Here is a 19,172-nt window from a genome sequence, read left to right as displayed (position 1 = left end):
AAATATCCTGTGTTTTAATCCTTTTACTTTTATGATCTAGGCACTAGAGTAGTTTAAAAGCCTTAAAATGCACCGTGCATCACCAAAAATGAATGAAACATAGATTGTGAACATTTCATAACCATCTGTTTAAGATCACAAAACCCTTTGAAAATGATAGATATCAACCTTCTAGGTTATAATCTTTATAAAAGCCCTTTATCCTAATAGCAATTCTGGTATAAATCCCATTGCAAAGACTATGTAATAAGAGCTTTTAGGAAAAACTATGTAACCAAAGGGAGGTGTGAAATTAGTGCTAGAATCATTATGAAGTGAATGATTATAAACTATGTTACTCGGACTTGGATGTGAGTGTTGGCAGGTATGTATCCAACACAGGTGTAGTCCATTTGCTACAAGTTTTTCAATGTATTTGGAGGTTCCTTGTTGGCTCATATCCCATACCCATGTCACAAAATATGTCAAACATGGATACTTCATGAAAAATGATGAGTCGGAGGAACAATATATCATAGAAGGCAAGAGCACAGCTATGAGGTAACAAGTACAGGTTGTGATTGAAGTCTTGGAGTAGGACCAGAAAGATAAATAGGAAAATAAAAAATTAATGCTTTCAAGCAAATATGTGTCCTTTCCCTTTACATGTTCACTAGACGACATCTACCTTTAGACAACCAGAACCTCAGTATAACAGTATATATTTATTATATACAAATAAACACAAGGATTTAAGAAGCAGTTCCGATTTATACCTCTGATGAGAAGATACAAGGTGTCTAGTTCTAAAATTTTATAGAGGCCTCAATAGTGGGTAGTCTTCAAGTAGTTCTTGCTCTGATAATGTGTCATTTTCATTCTGAGGTGTCCACAAGACCTCAACTGCCTGAATGATAATCAAAGAGATGTTAGGAATGAGCAATCCCGAAAAGTCATAGTTGGGGAATAAGACAATTCATACCAATATTTTGCTTGAAGGGATGGAGGCAAGTTTTTGCAAGGCTTCCTTTAAGTCACCACTTCCATTGATGGGGGGCAATTTATGCATTCCTTCAGCAGCCACCAAAATTGTTATCTGAAATTTCAGAAATTGGATATAAATTAAAGAAAATAACAGAAACAATTAACTTGAAACTTGAGTTATAATCCTTATTCCATCTGAAACTCAAAAAGACAACTCTATCATAACTATGCCGTTTCATAGTCTATTCATCCAGAATGATGGATTTATACTCTAGACAAATGAAATTTTAATATCAGAGTTCAAAGGTTAACTAGAATGCTGAAGAAATTTATCCCTTAAACCCGGTTTACATCAATTTTAATGGTAATTTGTTACTATCCTAAAGAAGCAATATCTCTCCATACTTCCATGCAGATAAAACATAGTATGTGGGTTCCTCTAATGCTTGCATGATACAACTCACTGAAAGGGTGGATGCTATGCAAAATACACAATATCCCAGAATGATGTCTTCAATACATTGCACCCAATACATTTGCAGAAACTATAACTTAAGAAGCGAGGTCTTACCACTATGTACTCATTGCTAAATCCACTAGCTTTCTGGCTGCTTGTACTTTGCCTTTTAATATTGTTCACATTCACTAGAGTCTCTTCATCAAATTTACCCCGTTCTTCAATAGAGAGCTGATTGAAGCGGTTTTCCCCATCGTCTATGCTCCGTTTCACATCTACCTGACAATATATGATATGTAAAAATTCATGCATACGACAATCAAGTTGTGAATTTAAAGGAAGCTCATAAACTAGAACTACAAAGAAAAAGGACTAATTATGACAATGATATACTTTGAATGGAACTCTTACAATAATAGGACCCTTAAGTCACATGGTCAATGAGGATTGCGAAAAGAATGACAGTCCTAGATATCTCCCCATAAGCCCATTTTTATAAATTACAAAGAGTGGTGAACATCTTCAACCAAGACCTTTCAAACTACAATTTATCATCGTTGAAATCCTTAAAACAAAATACTTACATCCACAATAAGAGCTCCTAAAATAAACTGTCACAGATAGACACACATCCAAAGAGAGAGCCTCACTGTCAGCCATTCAATTAATGAAGTATGCTGAAATATGTCTACCTATATAACTATCAACTTACATATATTTCAGAGTGTGGCAGCACTCAAAATAGACATGAGCGAAGTCTACAATTGAATTAACTGGAAATTTATCCAAGAAATCCTTGAGCTTATAGAATTTAGTCAGAAATGGGTCCAAATCATTATGCAATGTATATCCACAGTCTCATATCAGGTCCTTGTGAATGGAAGCCTCTCAGAACAATTTAAGCCTTGTAGGGGTTTATGTCGGGGGATCCCATCTCCTTATCTTTCCTTGTTGTGCCAAAATGTCCTCTCTCTGATGCTAAAAAAGGCTGAAAATGAACAGCAAGTGAAAGGGGTCAAAATCAGTATGGGAGCCTAACCTATCATTCATCCATTATTCACAAACAATACCTTTCTTTTCTTTAGAGCTGATGTTCAGGCGTGTAGAGCCGTCAAAGGTATTCTCAATGGATTTTGAAGGCTTTCAAGGAAAAAGATTAATTTTGAAAAGTCTGAGCTCTTGCTGAGTCCTTCCACCAAATCAAATGCAAGAAGATGGTTTAGCGGAATCTTCAATGTTAAAAGGTCAACCCAGCAAATATCTGAGTGTGAAGTTTGATGCCATTAATAAGAAAAGGGAGTTCTTTTGATCCATTCTTGACAAAATTAATAGCAAGCTTGCATCGTGGAAAGTTAAATGTTTGTCTCAAGGAAGAAGATTAACCCTCGTCATATCCATTTTAGCCCCTTACCCTTATTTTACGTTCGCTTGCTTCAAAGCTCCAAAAAACATCTGTGAAAAGATTGACCAAGTGGCTCGATCCTTCTGGTGCGGACATGAGATTGGGCAAAAAAACTTCATCTTTGTAATTGGGATAAACTTTGCTCACCTATTAATGAAGGTGGTCTTGGTATACACCAGACTTCTCCTAATGCTCTCGTTACTAAGATCTTAAAAGTCAAGTATTGTCAATCACAAGACTTGGAGCTTGTTTGTCCTAAACTTTCGGTTTCCTACAACTAGAAAGGGATTCTTAAAGAGGAGCGATCTCTGTAATAAAGGCAAAGATATCCAAATTTGGAGTGGGGAACAATGTTGGGTTCAAACATCCCAAACGGGAACTCAGTTGAATACAGCTAGAACCAACTATTCCCAAGTTCATATAGGCAGCTTGCTAAAAAGTAACGGTAAGTTGTGAAATGAGCATAAGATCAGATAGGATCTCAAAGATTATGCGGTTCACAGCAAAATCTTTCTCTTATTTTGGTGGGAAGTACAAACTAGTAAGAAAGGACAACCTTGAAGGTAGATTTTCAGTTAAAGGGGATACAGCCTGCTATGGAATCTAAAGAGCGATAAAGCAATCATGGTAGGATCAGTAATAAATGGAGAAGGTTGTGGAAGCTCAAACTTCCTTTCAAGTTCATCATTTTTCTACAGAAGATTTGCAACAAATGCTTGCCAACCAAAGACTTAAGAAAAGAATTATAATTTCTCACAACACTTTGTCCCTTTTTTCTCTGAGGATACTGAAGACCTAGAGCACATATTTATTTCATGTTCTTTTACTAGGGTTATCTAAACTGGAAGCTCTCTCACTCTAAGAATTAATCTCTTTTTCCTTAAACTTGTTATCAGAATAGATGGATCGATGGCTACACGTTAAGGATATCGATACTCAGGAGACTAGGGGGTTCCATACTACCTTCATGTGTATTTTGTGGGCTATTTAGAAAGTGTGAAATGATACAATCTTCAACAAAGGAAGTCCTAATCCCCTCAATGCTCTTCGACATGCTAACTATATGATTGCTTTCATAATGAAAGCTGAGAAATTTAATGCAGGAAAATTCTTCTCCTTATAAAGGAAATACAACCTAGCTTATATATTAGGATGACTGACATTTCAGTCCATTATTCTAGGAAAGATAATGATAGGAATCTTAATAAACTAAGAAAGCAACTAATTAGAAATTAATAATGACTAATCCTATTTGTCTTAGGAAACTAAATAATAAATCCTAATCTACCAGATTACAGCATATCAGTAAATTCCAAATATATACAAGCTATTTTGGCTCTTTTCTACACTCCCCCTCAAGCTGGGGTGTATATGTTATACAATCTCAGCTTGGAGTTGAATTCATCGAAGCTGATTCTTGGAAGAGCTTTGGTAAGAATGTCAGCAAGTTGCAGTTGGACAATTCCATTGTTGACCTTCTTGAAATGAAATGTCTGTCAATTTCCACATGCTTGGTTCTGTCGTGATGAACTGGATTTTTAGCAATGCTTATGGCAGATTGACTGTCACTATGTAATTTTATTTGGTCCTTAAAATCAACCTTTAATTCTCTTAGTAATCTCTAAATCCACATTCCTTCGCAAATGCCCAAAGCAAGAGCACGATATTCTGATTCTGCACTACTTCTTCACACCACAGACTATTTTTTGCTTCTCCATGTAACAAGATTGCCCCAAACAAAGGAGTAGTAACCACTTGTTCATCTTCTTTCAATCAATTCTCCAACCCAACTTGCGTCAGTGTAAACTTCTATCTCACGACTTTCACTCTTTTTGAAGAGTAAACCGTGGCCTAGTGTCATCTTTATGTATCTAAGAATCCGATTCACAACCTCTAAATGTTCCTTATGCGAATCATTCATGTGTTGGCTAACAACACTAACTGAGAATGCAATGTCTAGCCTCGTATGTGAGAGATAGATCAATTTGCCCACTAGTCTTTGATATTGCCCTTTATCCACTGGTACACTTTCCACATTTAACTTCAGGTTGGGATCCATAGGCGCCTCTGTAGGTTTACACCCAAGCATGCCAATCTCATTTAGCAAATTTAAGATATACTTTCTTTGGGATATAACAATCTCTGCCTTAGATCGAGCAACCTCCATGCCTAGAAAATAACTGAGAGTGTCAAGATCTTTAATTTCAAATTCAGTAGTGTTGGAATCCCTATAATTAAGGATAGAAATCTGATGGTATTGGAATCCCTATAATTAAGGATAGAAATCATTGTGATCTCTTGTAAATAGAAACTAATCTCGCCATCGATTCTTAGGAAATTACGATATCAATTATTGATTCTTAGGGATTAGGATTTATTTCCTTTAAAATGATTATTTTCTCTTTATAAAGTCGTAAACTAAAGCAAGAGTAGCAATATAATGTAATTTTTCCTCCGAGTGTTTTTACATGGCATCGTGGCTTTAGGATTCATTCGATCCTAATTTTTTTCTCTAATTTCCTTCTTAAAATTCCTTGGTTTAGTCCTCCAATGGGTGATATCAATGAAATTTTCTCTAAACCGAGACATCACAGATAACTCGAATATCAATCGTGGAATCACTCAAGGTGAAATTAATTCCTCCACTATCTGCGATGATGTTTTTGATGTTCGCTAACCAAAACATGACTTGAGACTCTCCATAAAATACTTGGTACTCCCACCACTCATGGATCTCTAGCCATTCAAGGTATCGCCTCAACATTGCTTTTGAATCTAATAATCAATCTCCTTGGATACTCGATTCGAGCGCCCCAATCACATGACAGTAACTCCACGTTGTTTCAAACCTACACTCCTTGTCATAACAAATCCGAATCCGCATAGTCGACGGTTCTTACTCACCGTATTGGAATAGGAGAAGTACAAATGATGAGAGTTTTCTCTCGATAAAGTCCTACATGTCCCAAACTTGTCCTGTAATTTACTTTCAATTAGTAAACTTACTAAAGATGAAAATGTTCTTGTTGAATTTTTCGCAATTGGTTGTGTGATACAGAATGTAAATCGGGAGGATGATTGGCACTTGCTAAAGTTGATGATGGACTATATATTTGGAATAAAACAATTACACAAGGGGATTGGCTCTATCCATCGCAAAAGAGGACACTATTATGTTATGGCACCGTAGGTTAGGACATCCAAACTTTGTGTATTTGAAAAACATCTTCCATTGTTATTTCAAATAAAAGTATTAATTCCTTGAAGTGTGAAATTTGCCAATTATCTAAACATACCCGTGTGCCATACCCATTAAAACCACATATTCGGTCCCAACCTTTTTCGTTAATCCATAGTGACCTATGGGGAGCCAGTAGAGTGAAAAATATTACGGGGCTAGATGGTTTATAACATTCATTGATGATCATACTAGGTCTCATTGGGTCTATCTACTCAAAGAAAAATCAAACACCCAAAGTATTCCAAAATTTTCACTCAATGGTTCGAACCCAATTCAACTCTACCATACATACCCTCCGTCATCGACAATGGGAGAGAATACTTCAACTCGTCTTAAGTCCATACCTTTCGACCAAGGCATTATACACCAAAGCTCTTGTCCCGACACTCCTCAACAAAACGGGATCTCCGAGAGGAAAATCGTCATCTTCTTGATGTGGCTCGAGCCATAATGTTCACTATGAATGTTCCAAAATACTTGTGGGGAGAAGTCGTCCATCGCTCGCTATCTCATAAACCGAATGCCATCAAAGATCCTCAATTTCCAAACACCTCTAAATACTCTTTTAAAGGCCTTCCTCTATTTCATGTCCCTAATCTTCCACCAAAATATTCTATTTGTAAAGCTTTTGTCCATAACCATCAACCAAATCAATCCAAACTTGATCCTCGAGCCCACACCGTATCTTCATTGGATATTCCCCACACAAAAGGCTATAAGTGTTACTCACCAACATTGCGCCGAATGTTTGTCTCTCGAGATGTTACCTTCTTTGAAAATGAACCATACTTTGCAAAGATCTCATCTTCGGGGAGATTTTAATGAAGATGAGACCCTTAATACTCTCCTCATTATACCTTTGATCCTACTACTACTATCCTGATTTAGTTGTTTCCCTATCTGACAAGAATTTAACACCGTCCTTCCCAATGACAATACCTCCACCAAGTACAATGACCACTTGATCAAGGAAAACAAAGAATACTGAGTTTACTCCCGACGGAATCGTTCTCCTGAAACCCGTCTACAAGAAGTGCAATTACATCTCCAACCGAGGATCGTTCTAAAGCGAAGTCCCACCTCCGTCACCATCCATCTATCTTCCAATTGCGGTTCGAAGGGTACAAGGAGTCGCACTCAACATCCTATTTCTCGGTTTGTATCCTATGGAAATTTATCTAAGTCTTACAAAGCTTTTGTGACTAATGTTGATTCTGTAAAAATTCCAAAAATATAGAAGAGGCTCTTGAATCACCGAGTGGAGACAAGCCGTGATGGAAGAAATGAAGGCCCTCAAAACAATGAAACATGGGAAGTCTCGGATCCGCCTAAAGGGAAAAAACCGTAGGGTGCAAATGGATTTTCACTACGAAATTTAAACCCGATGGCAGTATTGACCGATACAAAGCTCGACTTGTGGCTAAGGGATTCACCCAAACTTATGGTCTCGACTACAACGAGACGTTTGCACCGTTGCCAAGCTAAACACCATTCGGTCCTGCTATCTCTTCACGCCAACCTTGATTGGCACTTGACTCAATTGGATGTAAAAATGCTTTTCTCAACGCGAATTAAATGAGGAGGTGTATATGGATTTCCACCGTGGTTTGAAGAAAACAAGAACCAAGTGTGTAAGTTGAAGAAGTCCTTGTATGGTGAAACAATCTCCACGAGCGTGGTTCACCGATTTGCAAAAGCTATGACTAGCGAAATTACATTCAAGGACAGGTGAGACCACACCATGTTCTACAAGCACTCGGAAGAGGGTAAATCTGCATCCTTATCGTTTATGTTGACGATATAATAATATGAGAATGACTCGGCGAAATTTTGAGATTGAAAAATTTCTTGGTACAGAGTTTGAACTTAAAGACTTGGGGAGTCTTAAATATTTTCTTGGTATGGAGGTAGCAAGGTCGAAAAAGGTATCTTCATTTCCCAAAGGAAATATGTTCTTGATCTCTTGTCGGAAGTTGGTTTCATGGGCAAGAAACAAATTAAACTCCTATGGAGTTTAACCTCAAATTGGGAACTAATGAGGATGGAGAAGAAATCGATGGGGAGATATCAACGTCTAGTAGGAAGGCTCATCTACCTATCTCACACCCGCCCGCACATAGCCTTGATGTGAGTGTTATTAGCCAAGATATGCATGCCCCGAGGAGAAGCACCGAAGTCGCATATAGAATACTAAGATACCTAAAAGGAACTCTGGTAAAGGCACATACTTCAAGAAGACTATCAACCGAAGCGTGGAAGTCTACACCGATGCGCATCAAGGTTACATTAATGATAGACGCCTACAAGCGGCTATTGTAGTTATGTTTGGGGTAATCTCGTGACGTGGAGGAGCAAAAACAATCTGTGGTAGCACGCAGCAGAAGGCAGAGGCGAGTATCGAGCACTATCTCATGGTATATGCGAAGGAGTTTGGATACAAAGACTTATGGGAGAACTAAAAGTGCCTTTTACTGCACCTATGAAGATGTATTTGTGACAACCAGTCATTGTCAAGATAGCACATAATCCTGCATCATGATCGGACCAAACATGTGGAAATAGATCGTCACTTTATAAAAGAAAAGTACACTCGGAGAAGTATGCATCATCTACCTACCTACTAGACAACAAGTTGCGACATGTTAACCAAAAGTTTGAACGAAACATGTTTGAAGAACTTAGTGGCAAGTCGGGTTTGATTAACATCTACACTCCAACTTGAGGGGAGTGTTGGAATCCTATAATTAAGGATAGAAATCGATGGTATTGGAATCCTATAATTAAGGATAGAAATCATTGTGATCTCTTGTAAATAGAAACTAATCTCGATTCATCGATTCTTAGGAAATTACGATATCAATTCTTGATTCTTAGGGATTAGGATTTATTTCCTTTAAAATGATTATTTTCTCTTTATAAAGTCAGTAAACTAAAGCAGTAGCAATATAACAGAATTTTTCCTCTGAGTGTTTTTACAAGTAGCAAGTAATCTTTTGAGTTTGATAACTTCCTCAGAGTCATCTCCAATTAGAATGATGTCGTCAACGTAAACAATGAGAATAGCAATTCTGCCTTTTGATGAGGATTTCACAAATAAGGAATGATCTGCCTGGCATTGATTGTATCCGTTTTTTACTATTGTTTTGGAAAACCTGTCAAACCAAGCACGAGGTGATTGTTTTAGCCCATACAATGATTTCTTCAACTTGCACACTTGATGGCTATTTGAAGAGTTTTCTAAACTTGGAGGTATTTCCATGTAAACACCTTCAAGATCTCCGTTCAAAAAGGAATTTTTGATGTCTAGTTGGTACAAGGGCCAGTCTTTGTTTACGACTAGTGATAGCAGTACTCGAACTGTGTTTAACTTGGCAACATGTGCAAAGGTTTCCTGATAATCGATTCCATATGACTAAGTAAAGCCCTTTGACACCAGCCTGGCTTTAAACCTCTCGATACTTCCACCTGCTTTATGCTTAACTGCAAATATCCATTTGCAACTCACTTGCTTCTTCCCTTGAGGTAACTCTGTAAGAGTCCAAGTTCCATTGCTATCTAGAGCTCCGATTTCTTCCTCGACAACCTTCTTCCATGTTGGATTTTTCAAGGCTTCTTGAATTGAATTTGGCATTTTTATATAATCAATCGCTGAAATATATGTTTTATATGATGGCAGCAATTTCCCATATGCCATATATTTCTCAATAGGATGGTTTGTACGTGTTCAAACACCCTTTCTTTAAGCAATAGGCAAATAAGAATCATCAACAAAAGGAACAAGAGGCTCACGAGTTGAAGAATCCATACCAGTATGAAATTTTGAAGCAGGAGACTCCGGTTCAAGTTCTTGACAATCTCTGATTTAAGTGTCATTCTTTAGATTTCCAGTAGGTCATCTCCTTCTAGAATAGACACGAAGTTTTTGATAATTTGCACCAAGTTGAGGTTTAGTGGACTCATGGAACTGAGACTCGGATGGTGTGTCGTTTGGACCTGATGTGGAATGGAGATTCAAATTTTGAGGACTCGGAAGGGGGTAAGGATGCCAGATTGACACTTTGGAGTGAAACATTCACGAATTGAATGTTTTGAAGAATGTCCCAAAGCTGAAATTCCCTCGAGTTCTCCCCCTGAATTTCGGATTTGGAAAAATAGGATTGGTGTTCAAAAAATGTGACATCCATGGAATTGTACATCTTTCGAGTAACATGTGAATAACAGTTGTACCCTTTTTTACTAGAAGAATATCCTAGGAAAATGCATTTAACTGATTTGGGATCAAGTTTGGTTCGATGTTGTTGGTGTATGTGAACAAATGTTAAACAACCAAAGACTCAAAGTGGAAGATCAAAAGAAAAAGATTTAGCATGAGGAAAGGCTTGTAGGAGGACTTCACGAGGTCTCTGAAATTTTAGCACTCAACTAAGCATTCAATTGATGAGATAGGTGGCAGTAAGGATGGCTTCGCTGCAGAAGCGTTTAGGTACATGATTAGTAAACATGAGTGATCTAGTTACCTCAAGTGTCTATTTTTTCTCTCGGCTATCCCATTTTGTTGAGGGGTGTCAACACAAGAACTCACATGAATAATTCCTTGTTTTATGAAATATGAATCCAAGGCTGATGAAAAATACTCCCTGCCATTATCGGTCTTAAGAATCTGAATTTTGCTTTTGAATTGGGTGTGAATCATGGAATAAAAAGACTTAAAGATTTCCCCAGTTTCAAATTTTTCTTTCATAAGGAATACTCAAGTGATTCTAGTATCATCGTCTATGAAAGATATGAACTAGTGAGCCCCATTAATATTTTTCACTCGTGAGGGTCCCCAAATGTCACTATGAATTATAGAGAAGGGATGTAAAGGCTTATCTCGAATGCTAGGATAAACATGTTGTGTGTGTTTAGCAAGTTGACATATTTCACAATGAAAAAACTTTGAATTCTTATTGATGAACAAATGAGGAAGCAATTTTTCAAGGTACAGAAAATTTGGGTGACCAAGGCGAAAGTGCCATAACATGACTTTATTTTCATTTGAAACAGAAATAGAATTAGAGAAAGAGTTAGAAACACAACTTGAATCAACTTGTTCATATAGAGGGGAGTTCCCTTTGAGCAAGTAGAGACCAACACACATTTCAACACTGCCAATCACCTTCCCCAAATCCGCTGCCTGAAATTCACAAAGATTTGGATAAAATTTAGTCACAGAATTCAAGTCATGGGTGAGTTTCCTAATAAAATCAGATTACAATCTAATTTTGGAACATAAAGGACTGATGAGAAAAGAAGGTCCTTTATCAATTTGATTGATCCAATTCCTGCCACTTTTGGGAGTGATCCATCTGCTATTCGTACTGTATAAGGGCTTGAATATGGACTGAACTTATGGAATACATTGATATCTTCAGTCATGTGATCTGAAGCTCCAGAATCAACTATCCATGGTCTTAATTTTCTGGTTGTTGCAATATGAGCAGAAGAAAATGTACCTTGACGTACTAGCATGCTTGTATACTGTTCGGTAGTGGGTGATATCTGTCCGAGTAATTTCTGCAATACCTCAATTTTCTCTCGGGTGAACGGATTGATTTCTTTGCTAGTGTTGTTGTTGTTGGAAGTGTTGACAACATTTGCTCAGCTGTCCCGATCCTGGCATGCTCGGTTAGGCCTCCAATCAATAGGCTTCCCATGTAATTTCCAGCAAGTTTCTCTGAGGTGACCAGGTTTCTTACAATGGTCGCACCATGGTCTTCCTTTTCTTTGCTTGTTATCCCGATATGAGTTGTGTATACAAGGCTGAGCCTTCTGCAACTGGGAAACTCATTTTTTCTGTCATCATCAGTTTCTTCCTACATTCTTGTCTTCTGACTTCAGTAAATGTCTCTCGGATGGAAGGTAGAGGCTTGCTGCCCAAGATTCTCCCCCTTCATCCAAATCCTTATTGAGACCAAGGAGAAATTTGAATGTTCTCTTTTGATCAACAATCTTTTTGTGTAAAGCTGCATCATCTAGACATTTCCAAGGGTATATTTCAAACATATAAAGGTGCTGCCAGTACCTGGTTATTGTGTTGAAATATTGAGAGATAGTCATCTCCCCTTGTAGATAATGAAGATGAGTTTCAATTTCAAAAAGTTCAGAGGTATTTTCGGAACTGGAGTAAGTTTCTCTTGTCGCATCCCAGATTTCCTTGGTTGTTTTGTAGAGAAGGAAATTTTCTCCAATTTCTGTGGTCATGGAGTTTATTGGCCATGACATGACCATGTGATTTTCAATCTTCCACGTGCGACACTTGGGATCCGTTGTTGTCGGAATAGGATCCTTAGCAATGAGATAATTATCCTTGCCTCTACCAGAAATATACATAAGGACAGATTGTGACCACTGAAGAAAAATGTGGCCATTGAGTTTGAGAATAGTGATAGGAAGATGAGAGTTTTCAATGATATTGGCTGAGGAATTTTCATAGTTTTTGGCTGATGGATTTTGCTCGGGTCTGGAATTGACTTCCGACGAGGAGATGGTTTCTGTATCCATGCTGTTTTAGGGTTTAGAGCCTAGCTCTGGTACCATGAGAAATTTAGTGTAGGAAAATTCTTCTTCTTATAAAGGAAATACAACCTAACCTATATATTAGGATGACTGACATTTCAGTCCATTATTCTAGTAAAGATAATGGGACAATCCCACAAAGTTAGGAATCTAAATAAACTAAGAAAACGACTAATTAGAAATCAATAATGACTGATCCTATTTGTCTTAGGAAACTAAATAATAAATCCTACTCTACCAGATTACAGAATATCAGTAAATTCCTAATAAATACAAGCTAATTTGGCTCTTTTCTACAAAAGCTTTTGATCAACCTGTCCACACTAGTAGATCTAGACTAATTGTTCCAGAAGCTCATGCTCATTTCTCAATTTGACATGTAGTCTCATGGAATGGAACTTAAGTTCATGGATCAACAAAGTCAAAGATTATCTGCATTATGGAGGAGCGGTTGTTGCAAGGGATTCGAGAGGAAATTCTATTTTGATCTACAGAAGTTTGCTCGCTCGCTCGAAGGTTAAAGCTCGAATTTTAATTCATCGTTTTGAGCCGCTCAAATAGGAGGCCAACTCTTGTAGAATTATTAACAAGGAAAAACATTGGCTCAACATCATTAAAGGCAGAACGAAGGTTGGATGGAAACTTATCCAGGGATGGCAGACATTAAAGAACCAATGCATATGGTAAAGATTTGTACAGGAGACTTCTCGAACCAAGGAATGAGAAAGGAAACAAGAGAGCTTGCAAGATAACATATCCTTTAGTTGATTGTAGCATACTGATTTATTTGGTTTCCATGCAAAATATTTGCATTATGTACCAAAAAGAAAAATGTGGCAGCATGTTAGTTTTTAGAGCATTATATGCATGCACCAGAACCTTTACGTCTACCACCAAGCATATGATGTTCATTAAACAATTCTTGGAGACTCAAGGTACAAAAAAGCATATCCGTGTATGTAATTAGTTCACCAAGGGAGACAAATATGTATGTATATATATTTCAGAAAGGTTAACTTACAGATGAATAACCAGAGATGCAATAATCAGGATGGCGAAGCAAAGCTAGTGTTGTCTCTACAAACATAAAAAAATAGGGATGTAACATAACCGGTCTGACAGATATTGAACTTGACATGTTTAAGAAAAATAAGAGAATACACAACTTAGAACCAGGGCACCTTATACATGTCATAAGTACTGCTACAGTAAAACAAAAAGAAGAAAGCAGTCACATGCCCACTTCTTGCATCGGAAATATCATTTAACCATGAACAAAATGTAATGAATGGCATCTATGCGCATTTCAATCAAACTAAATCCTTAAATAAGGTAAAAAGCTTATGCCCTTTCTTGTCATAATTGTATGCCAAAAATTTTATTAGCTCTCATGCAGTTGCTATTTACTAAAGCAGATTTCAGAATAACAAATATCATAGTTATGCTATAGAGCTATAAGACTTGTGCATGGCCTCTTAGGTTATTATATTTTCTTTATGACTAGGCTAATACTCGGAGATAGTGCAAAGATGATTGCTACAACAGTTAAAAAGGAATAACATTTTCATCTATCTTCACTTCCCAACTGTAATCTACATAATGCATAGAACACCAACACTATATCCAGTAAAACTCTAATTAACTATAGACAGATCTTAGAATGCTTTACCTGTCAACACAAAGCTCAGACCCTCAGAGGTAGAGGTATCAGCAACTTCAGCAATCCGATTAAGATCCCTTTGAAGAGACCGTCCCATACCCAACAACCCAACCTAATAATAAAAACAATGAGACTACAAATGAACATATGGTAATTGAATTCCATAAGTAATGGCAACCATTACAATTCGGTGTCCATCTCACTTCCTTGTCTAGCTCATTTCACATGACAATTATTCATACAAAATTAAGTCTTGACACTTTATTACAAAAAGGAATTCATATTAAAGTCAGCTTTAAAGATTCTACCAGAATTCACATTTAAGCAACCCTCCTCTATAGACACCCGATTTTGTCAGGGTCATTCTCAAGTCTCACTTTGATTTCTCCTAATCTGGATTGGTCCATTCTTTTGTGTCTTTTGTCTAGCATGCCGGATGTTACAACATCTCTGTATATCACATTTATTTCACATTCAATCTATGCAGTAGAATGTCCACATGTTGATTAACCGTGTATTTATCCATACATCTGAACACCACTACTTCATATCTTACTTCCACACATCTGATCGGTAGCATTCCCACTCTGAAATTGGATATTAATTTATTGATATGCATCAATTATGCAAAAAACAAAGGAACAAGTCCTTAAAACATAGTCTTTCTTTTTATCTAAAAACCAGCTTCACCATCATTACAAGGAGATCAGCATACTTTTTTATGATTAAAGAAAGCAGTTGATTCATTAATGTTCAACATCATTCAAGGACTTTATCACCTATGCAAACGTACTTAAAGCAAAAGAACAACTAAAAAGCAATAAAAGAAAATCCAAAAGCTTACCTGAAGCTTAATAACACTAGTCCTTTCGCTAGCAGTGAGCACACTACTCTCAGACCGATCAGAAAGGAACCCGGAGACCAAAACAAAGGCAGCAAACCCAACCAAAATCAAGAAAAAACTCGAGCCGGCACCAACACCTACCCCAACTGCAGGCCCCATGTAAAACCCACCACCCCCAAATGGAGCAGGCGCATAATAAGGAGCCGAATACGAAGAAAACCTCGACCCTCCATTTCTAGGCACCGAATAACTCCTCGAAGACGAAGAACTCGAAGAAAAAGACCTTCCTCCCATCCTCCCACCTGATGCAGCCAATGCTACGTTATTAGGATCATACATTAGCAACAAACCCATTAAAACCGCGGCTATAGCGGGCTTTTTTAACGCGTTCAAAGCTTTTAACATTGTTTGAGCAATAATCTCGAATGGGTTTTTGTCATTTGAGCTGGAACTCAACTGGTTGTTGGAGCCCAAACTCGAGCTCGTCAAATGTTTCCTCTGCTCCGACGAGAAGAAGCATTTAACAGTGAACTTTGCCGAACGTTGACCGTTGAAAGCCAAAGTTCCAGTGAAATTAGATAGGCGAGGAGGGGAAGGAAGAGGCAAATGAAGGGGGAAATAGTGTTTCAAGTTCAAAGTGTTGGATTGGAGCAAAGAAGAAGTAGAAGTTGCCATGGTGAATAGAGAGAGATTACGAGCTTTGGGTGCGGAGATATTTTTTTGAAGAAATGAGGGAAGGTGAGATCAAGAAATGTTTTGGTTTTGCGGGGAATGAGTTTGGGTGAATGTGATTGTGAAATTTGAGGGAGTTGTGGCCATGATAAGAGGAGGTCGATTGTGTCTTTTTGAACCTCATCTTCATTTGTAAACTCCCATTCAAAATTTTTAGGTCTCATTTTGCCTTCAACCCCTCTTCTCTTTAATAATTGAAGCCTTGTCAAAATGCATCCATAAATAATGAGGAGGGTTTTCGTTGCTAAATAAACCTATAATTAAAAATAATAATCATATTTATTTATACTATTATTTAAATCTTTGATTGAATATTGACGTCATCAGTCAACTGGACACCAACTCGATTAAATAAATTAAAAAATGTCCTTCCATAATTAAAATAAATTATATTATTCAAGGATATTTTAATTTTTTATTTTAAAAATCAATAAAAAACTACATACGATTGAATTTAAATCTATACTAATTACATCAATAAAACATTAATTTTATTACGAAATCAAAGCTTTATTTTAATACGATATTAACATTTTAATTTTATTATACATATTTTATTACCTTCATCAATTAAATACATAATTTTTACACATATGCACCTGTAATAGAATTTCTAGTTAGTACATCACAATCATATTCTAAGATATAGTGAAAATATTAACCATTTTACCAATAAAGGCCCATTTTCAACTTTATTTATGAAAATAGGCCACTTTTTCATTATTTACCGAAATAGGCCGAAAACTACAAAAACACGTCCACGTAGAAGCGTTTTAGGGGAAATTCCAGCAAAACGAGTCATTAAGGGAGCGATTTTGCCATGTCAACACAAAATGCGCTGACGTGGCAAAATAACTCCCTCAGGGACGCATTTTAGCCCGTGGTTTTCTAGGGTTAGGGCTATTTGCATGTTTAGGGTTTTAGGGTTGTAGTGTTATTGTTTTGTTAAAATAATTTAAGGTTTTATTTATTTAAGGTTTAAGAATTTTAAAAAATAAATTAAATTTTAGAGTTTTAAAAAAATAATTAATTAAATTAGGTTTTAGGTGTTTTAAATAAATTAATTAAATTAGGGTTTAGAATTTTTTTTAAAAATAATTAAATTAGAGTTTAGTTTTTTTAAATTTAGGTTAAGGGTTTAGAAAAAATTTATATTGACAAGAAGGATTTTGTTTTTTTTTTCTACAGTAGTTTTAGAAAAATTAATTTTGAGAAGACGGTTCTGAAAAGATAATGTCAAAAACGCTTCAAGCAAAATGTACTGTTAGCAAAATTATTGAAAAAAGCTCCCACGTGGACGCTCTTTTTCTACAGTAGTTCCTGAAAAAATAATTTTGAGAAGACGGTTCTGAAAAAATAGTTTCAAAAACGCTTCAAGCAGTAAGCACTGTCAGTAAAATTATTAAAAAAGCTCCCACGTGGACGCTCTTTTTCTACAGTAGTTCTTGAAAAAATAATTTTGAGAATACAGTTCTAAAAAAATAGTGTCAAAAACGCTTCAAGCAGGATGCACTGTCAGCAAAATTACTGAAAAAAACTCCCACGTGGACGCTATTTTTCTACAGTAGTTCCTGAAAAAATAATTTTGAGAAGACGATTCTGAAAAAATAGTGTCAAAAATGCTTCGAACAAGATGCACTGTTAGTAAAATTACTGAAAAAAGCTCTCATGTGGACGCTCTTTTTCTACAGTAGTTCTTGTTTGCCATTAGGCTATAAATAAGTCAAATTTTATTCTCATGTTGCATAAGTTACAGCAAGAAAAATTAGAAAGGCTAAGCAGAATAAAAATTGAATATGAGTGAATGTATTAGTGATGTTATTTACTATGATGGTGATGTCCGTGACACCGAGAACGACGTTGTTTTTTTATCGGAGAACACAACGCGACTGGTTTTTAACCAGAACATAGATTTGATAGAACTTCGTAAAAGACTTAGGCGTAAAATCTTCGAAATGACGCCAATGAGAGTTTCGTCTATTAAATATCGATTTTGTGCTTCAGTTGGTCCCGTGACATACAACTTATTTGATATCAAAGGTGCAGACTCATCTTGCTAGTGGATCACTCTATCTTGAGTTATATGTGCAATTTTTATTGTCAAATGAAACATTTGCGAATTAAACATCTACTGCTGTTCGAGAGGAATACACGACCCTTACGTGATACTCCGTTAGTGGGAGGCAGAACACGGAAGTGCCTGTGTTTAGTGGAAGTATAGAATACACAACTCTTGCACGACACTCGGTTAGTGGATGGGACATGCACCTTAGTGGGTCAATGTTCAATGCTGGAAATACGTACTGGGTAATGACATCAACTTCTAATGGTTGGCAATCCACATCTGATTGGGGACGTTTCAAGAAGGGATGATGTACTCCCTACGACGTCCACCGGCGAGGGGACCTCGTACGTTGCAGATGATGGTGGGTTGGATGATGAGTCCAATGTGGATCTACCTCGAGAGCTCGGCCCCGATGGTGCAGAAGTTGTATTATTTTCTAAACTGAAGCCTGAATACGGTGAAGGGGTTCTGATTAAGAAGAAGAATATCCGCGATTCAGGACGTATTCGCCTCTAGTCCACATGCATAATATCGATCTATCGAAAGATGATACGTTAGAGTTTCTAGATCTACCACATAGAAGGCAAACCGTACAAGTTCGTCATTTGATTCGGGTGAATTGGAAGTTGGTAAGGAGTTTTCCAGTAAGGATAGTTTTCTTAGTGCATTGAAATAACATAGCATCATGAACGGGGTTAACTACCACGTGGTTAAATCCAAATCTGATAAGTTCTAGGCCAAGTGTGTAGTGCAAGACGGTACGGTTCATAGAAAATCATGGCTTCGGTTAGGAAGAAGACAGGCTTGTGGGAGATAAAAAAGTATAAAAGTTCACATACCTGTGTTGCTGGTACAAGTGTTTAGGGTTTTTGAATAATACTGTTATTACTTAATGTTGCATTATTTAACGTACTTCGTTGACAGGTGTTTCACAAGATCATCCCAAGATAGATTTAGATATGATAGCTAGCTTAATACTACCGATGGTGAAGGCGAATCTTAGGGCTTTTGTGTCGGTCTTACTTGCTAATATTCGTAACCAATTGTGGTATATGCCCTCTTACCGCAAAGCTTGGATAGCTAAGCAGAAGGCATTAGAAAAGATGTATAGTGGGTGGGACGCTTCATATAATGAGGTGTGGCAGTGGTGTCAAGTGCTGGAGAGGTACAACCTAGGTTGCATAACAGACATTGCAATGGGCTCTGCGTACTACGACCACTTGCTCCGTGGATGCCAAGTGTTCAAGCGT

General features: G+C 37.0%; 1 protein-coding gene across 3 annotated transcripts; it reads right to left on the bottom strand.

The window, feature by feature from the left end:
• Positions 1-588: 588 nt before the first annotated feature.
• Positions 589-15,992, bottom strand: LOC105804719 (uncharacterized). Of its 3 annotated transcripts, XM_012637423.2 has the most exons (6): positions 15,126-15,983; positions 14,291-14,393; positions 13,643-13,698; positions 1,535-1,699; positions 962-1,075; positions 589-886 (listed from the first exon to the last, which is right to left on the bottom strand). In XM_012637423.2, the coding sequence occupies exons 1-6, from the start codon at positions 15,798-15,800 to the stop codon at positions 794-796; spliced, it is 1,206 nt and encodes a 401-aa protein (XP_012492877.1). In that variant the 5' UTR covers positions 15,801-15,983; the 3' UTR covers positions 589-793. The 3 variants fall into 3 exon arrangements, with proteins under 3 accessions (XP_012492877.1, XP_012492878.1, XP_012492879.1); XM_012637424.2 differs by lacking the exon at positions 13,643-13,698 and having other exon boundaries at positions 1,535-1,695; positions 15,126-15,989; XM_012637425.2 differs by lacking the exons at positions 13,643-13,698; positions 14,291-14,393 and having other exon boundaries at positions 15,126-15,992.
• Between the last annotated feature and the right edge of the window lie 3,180 nt (positions 15,993-19,172).

This window comes from Gossypium raimondii, chromosome 11 (assembly GCF_025698545.1).
Source record: "Gossypium raimondii isolate GPD5lz chromosome 11, ASM2569854v1, whole genome shotgun sequence".
Taxonomy (NCBI): Eukaryota; Viridiplantae; Streptophyta; class Magnoliopsida; order Malvales; family Malvaceae; genus Gossypium; species Gossypium raimondii.
The sequence above is the reverse complement of the archived record's forward strand: the minus strand, read 5'-3'. Positions and strand labels throughout refer to the sequence as shown.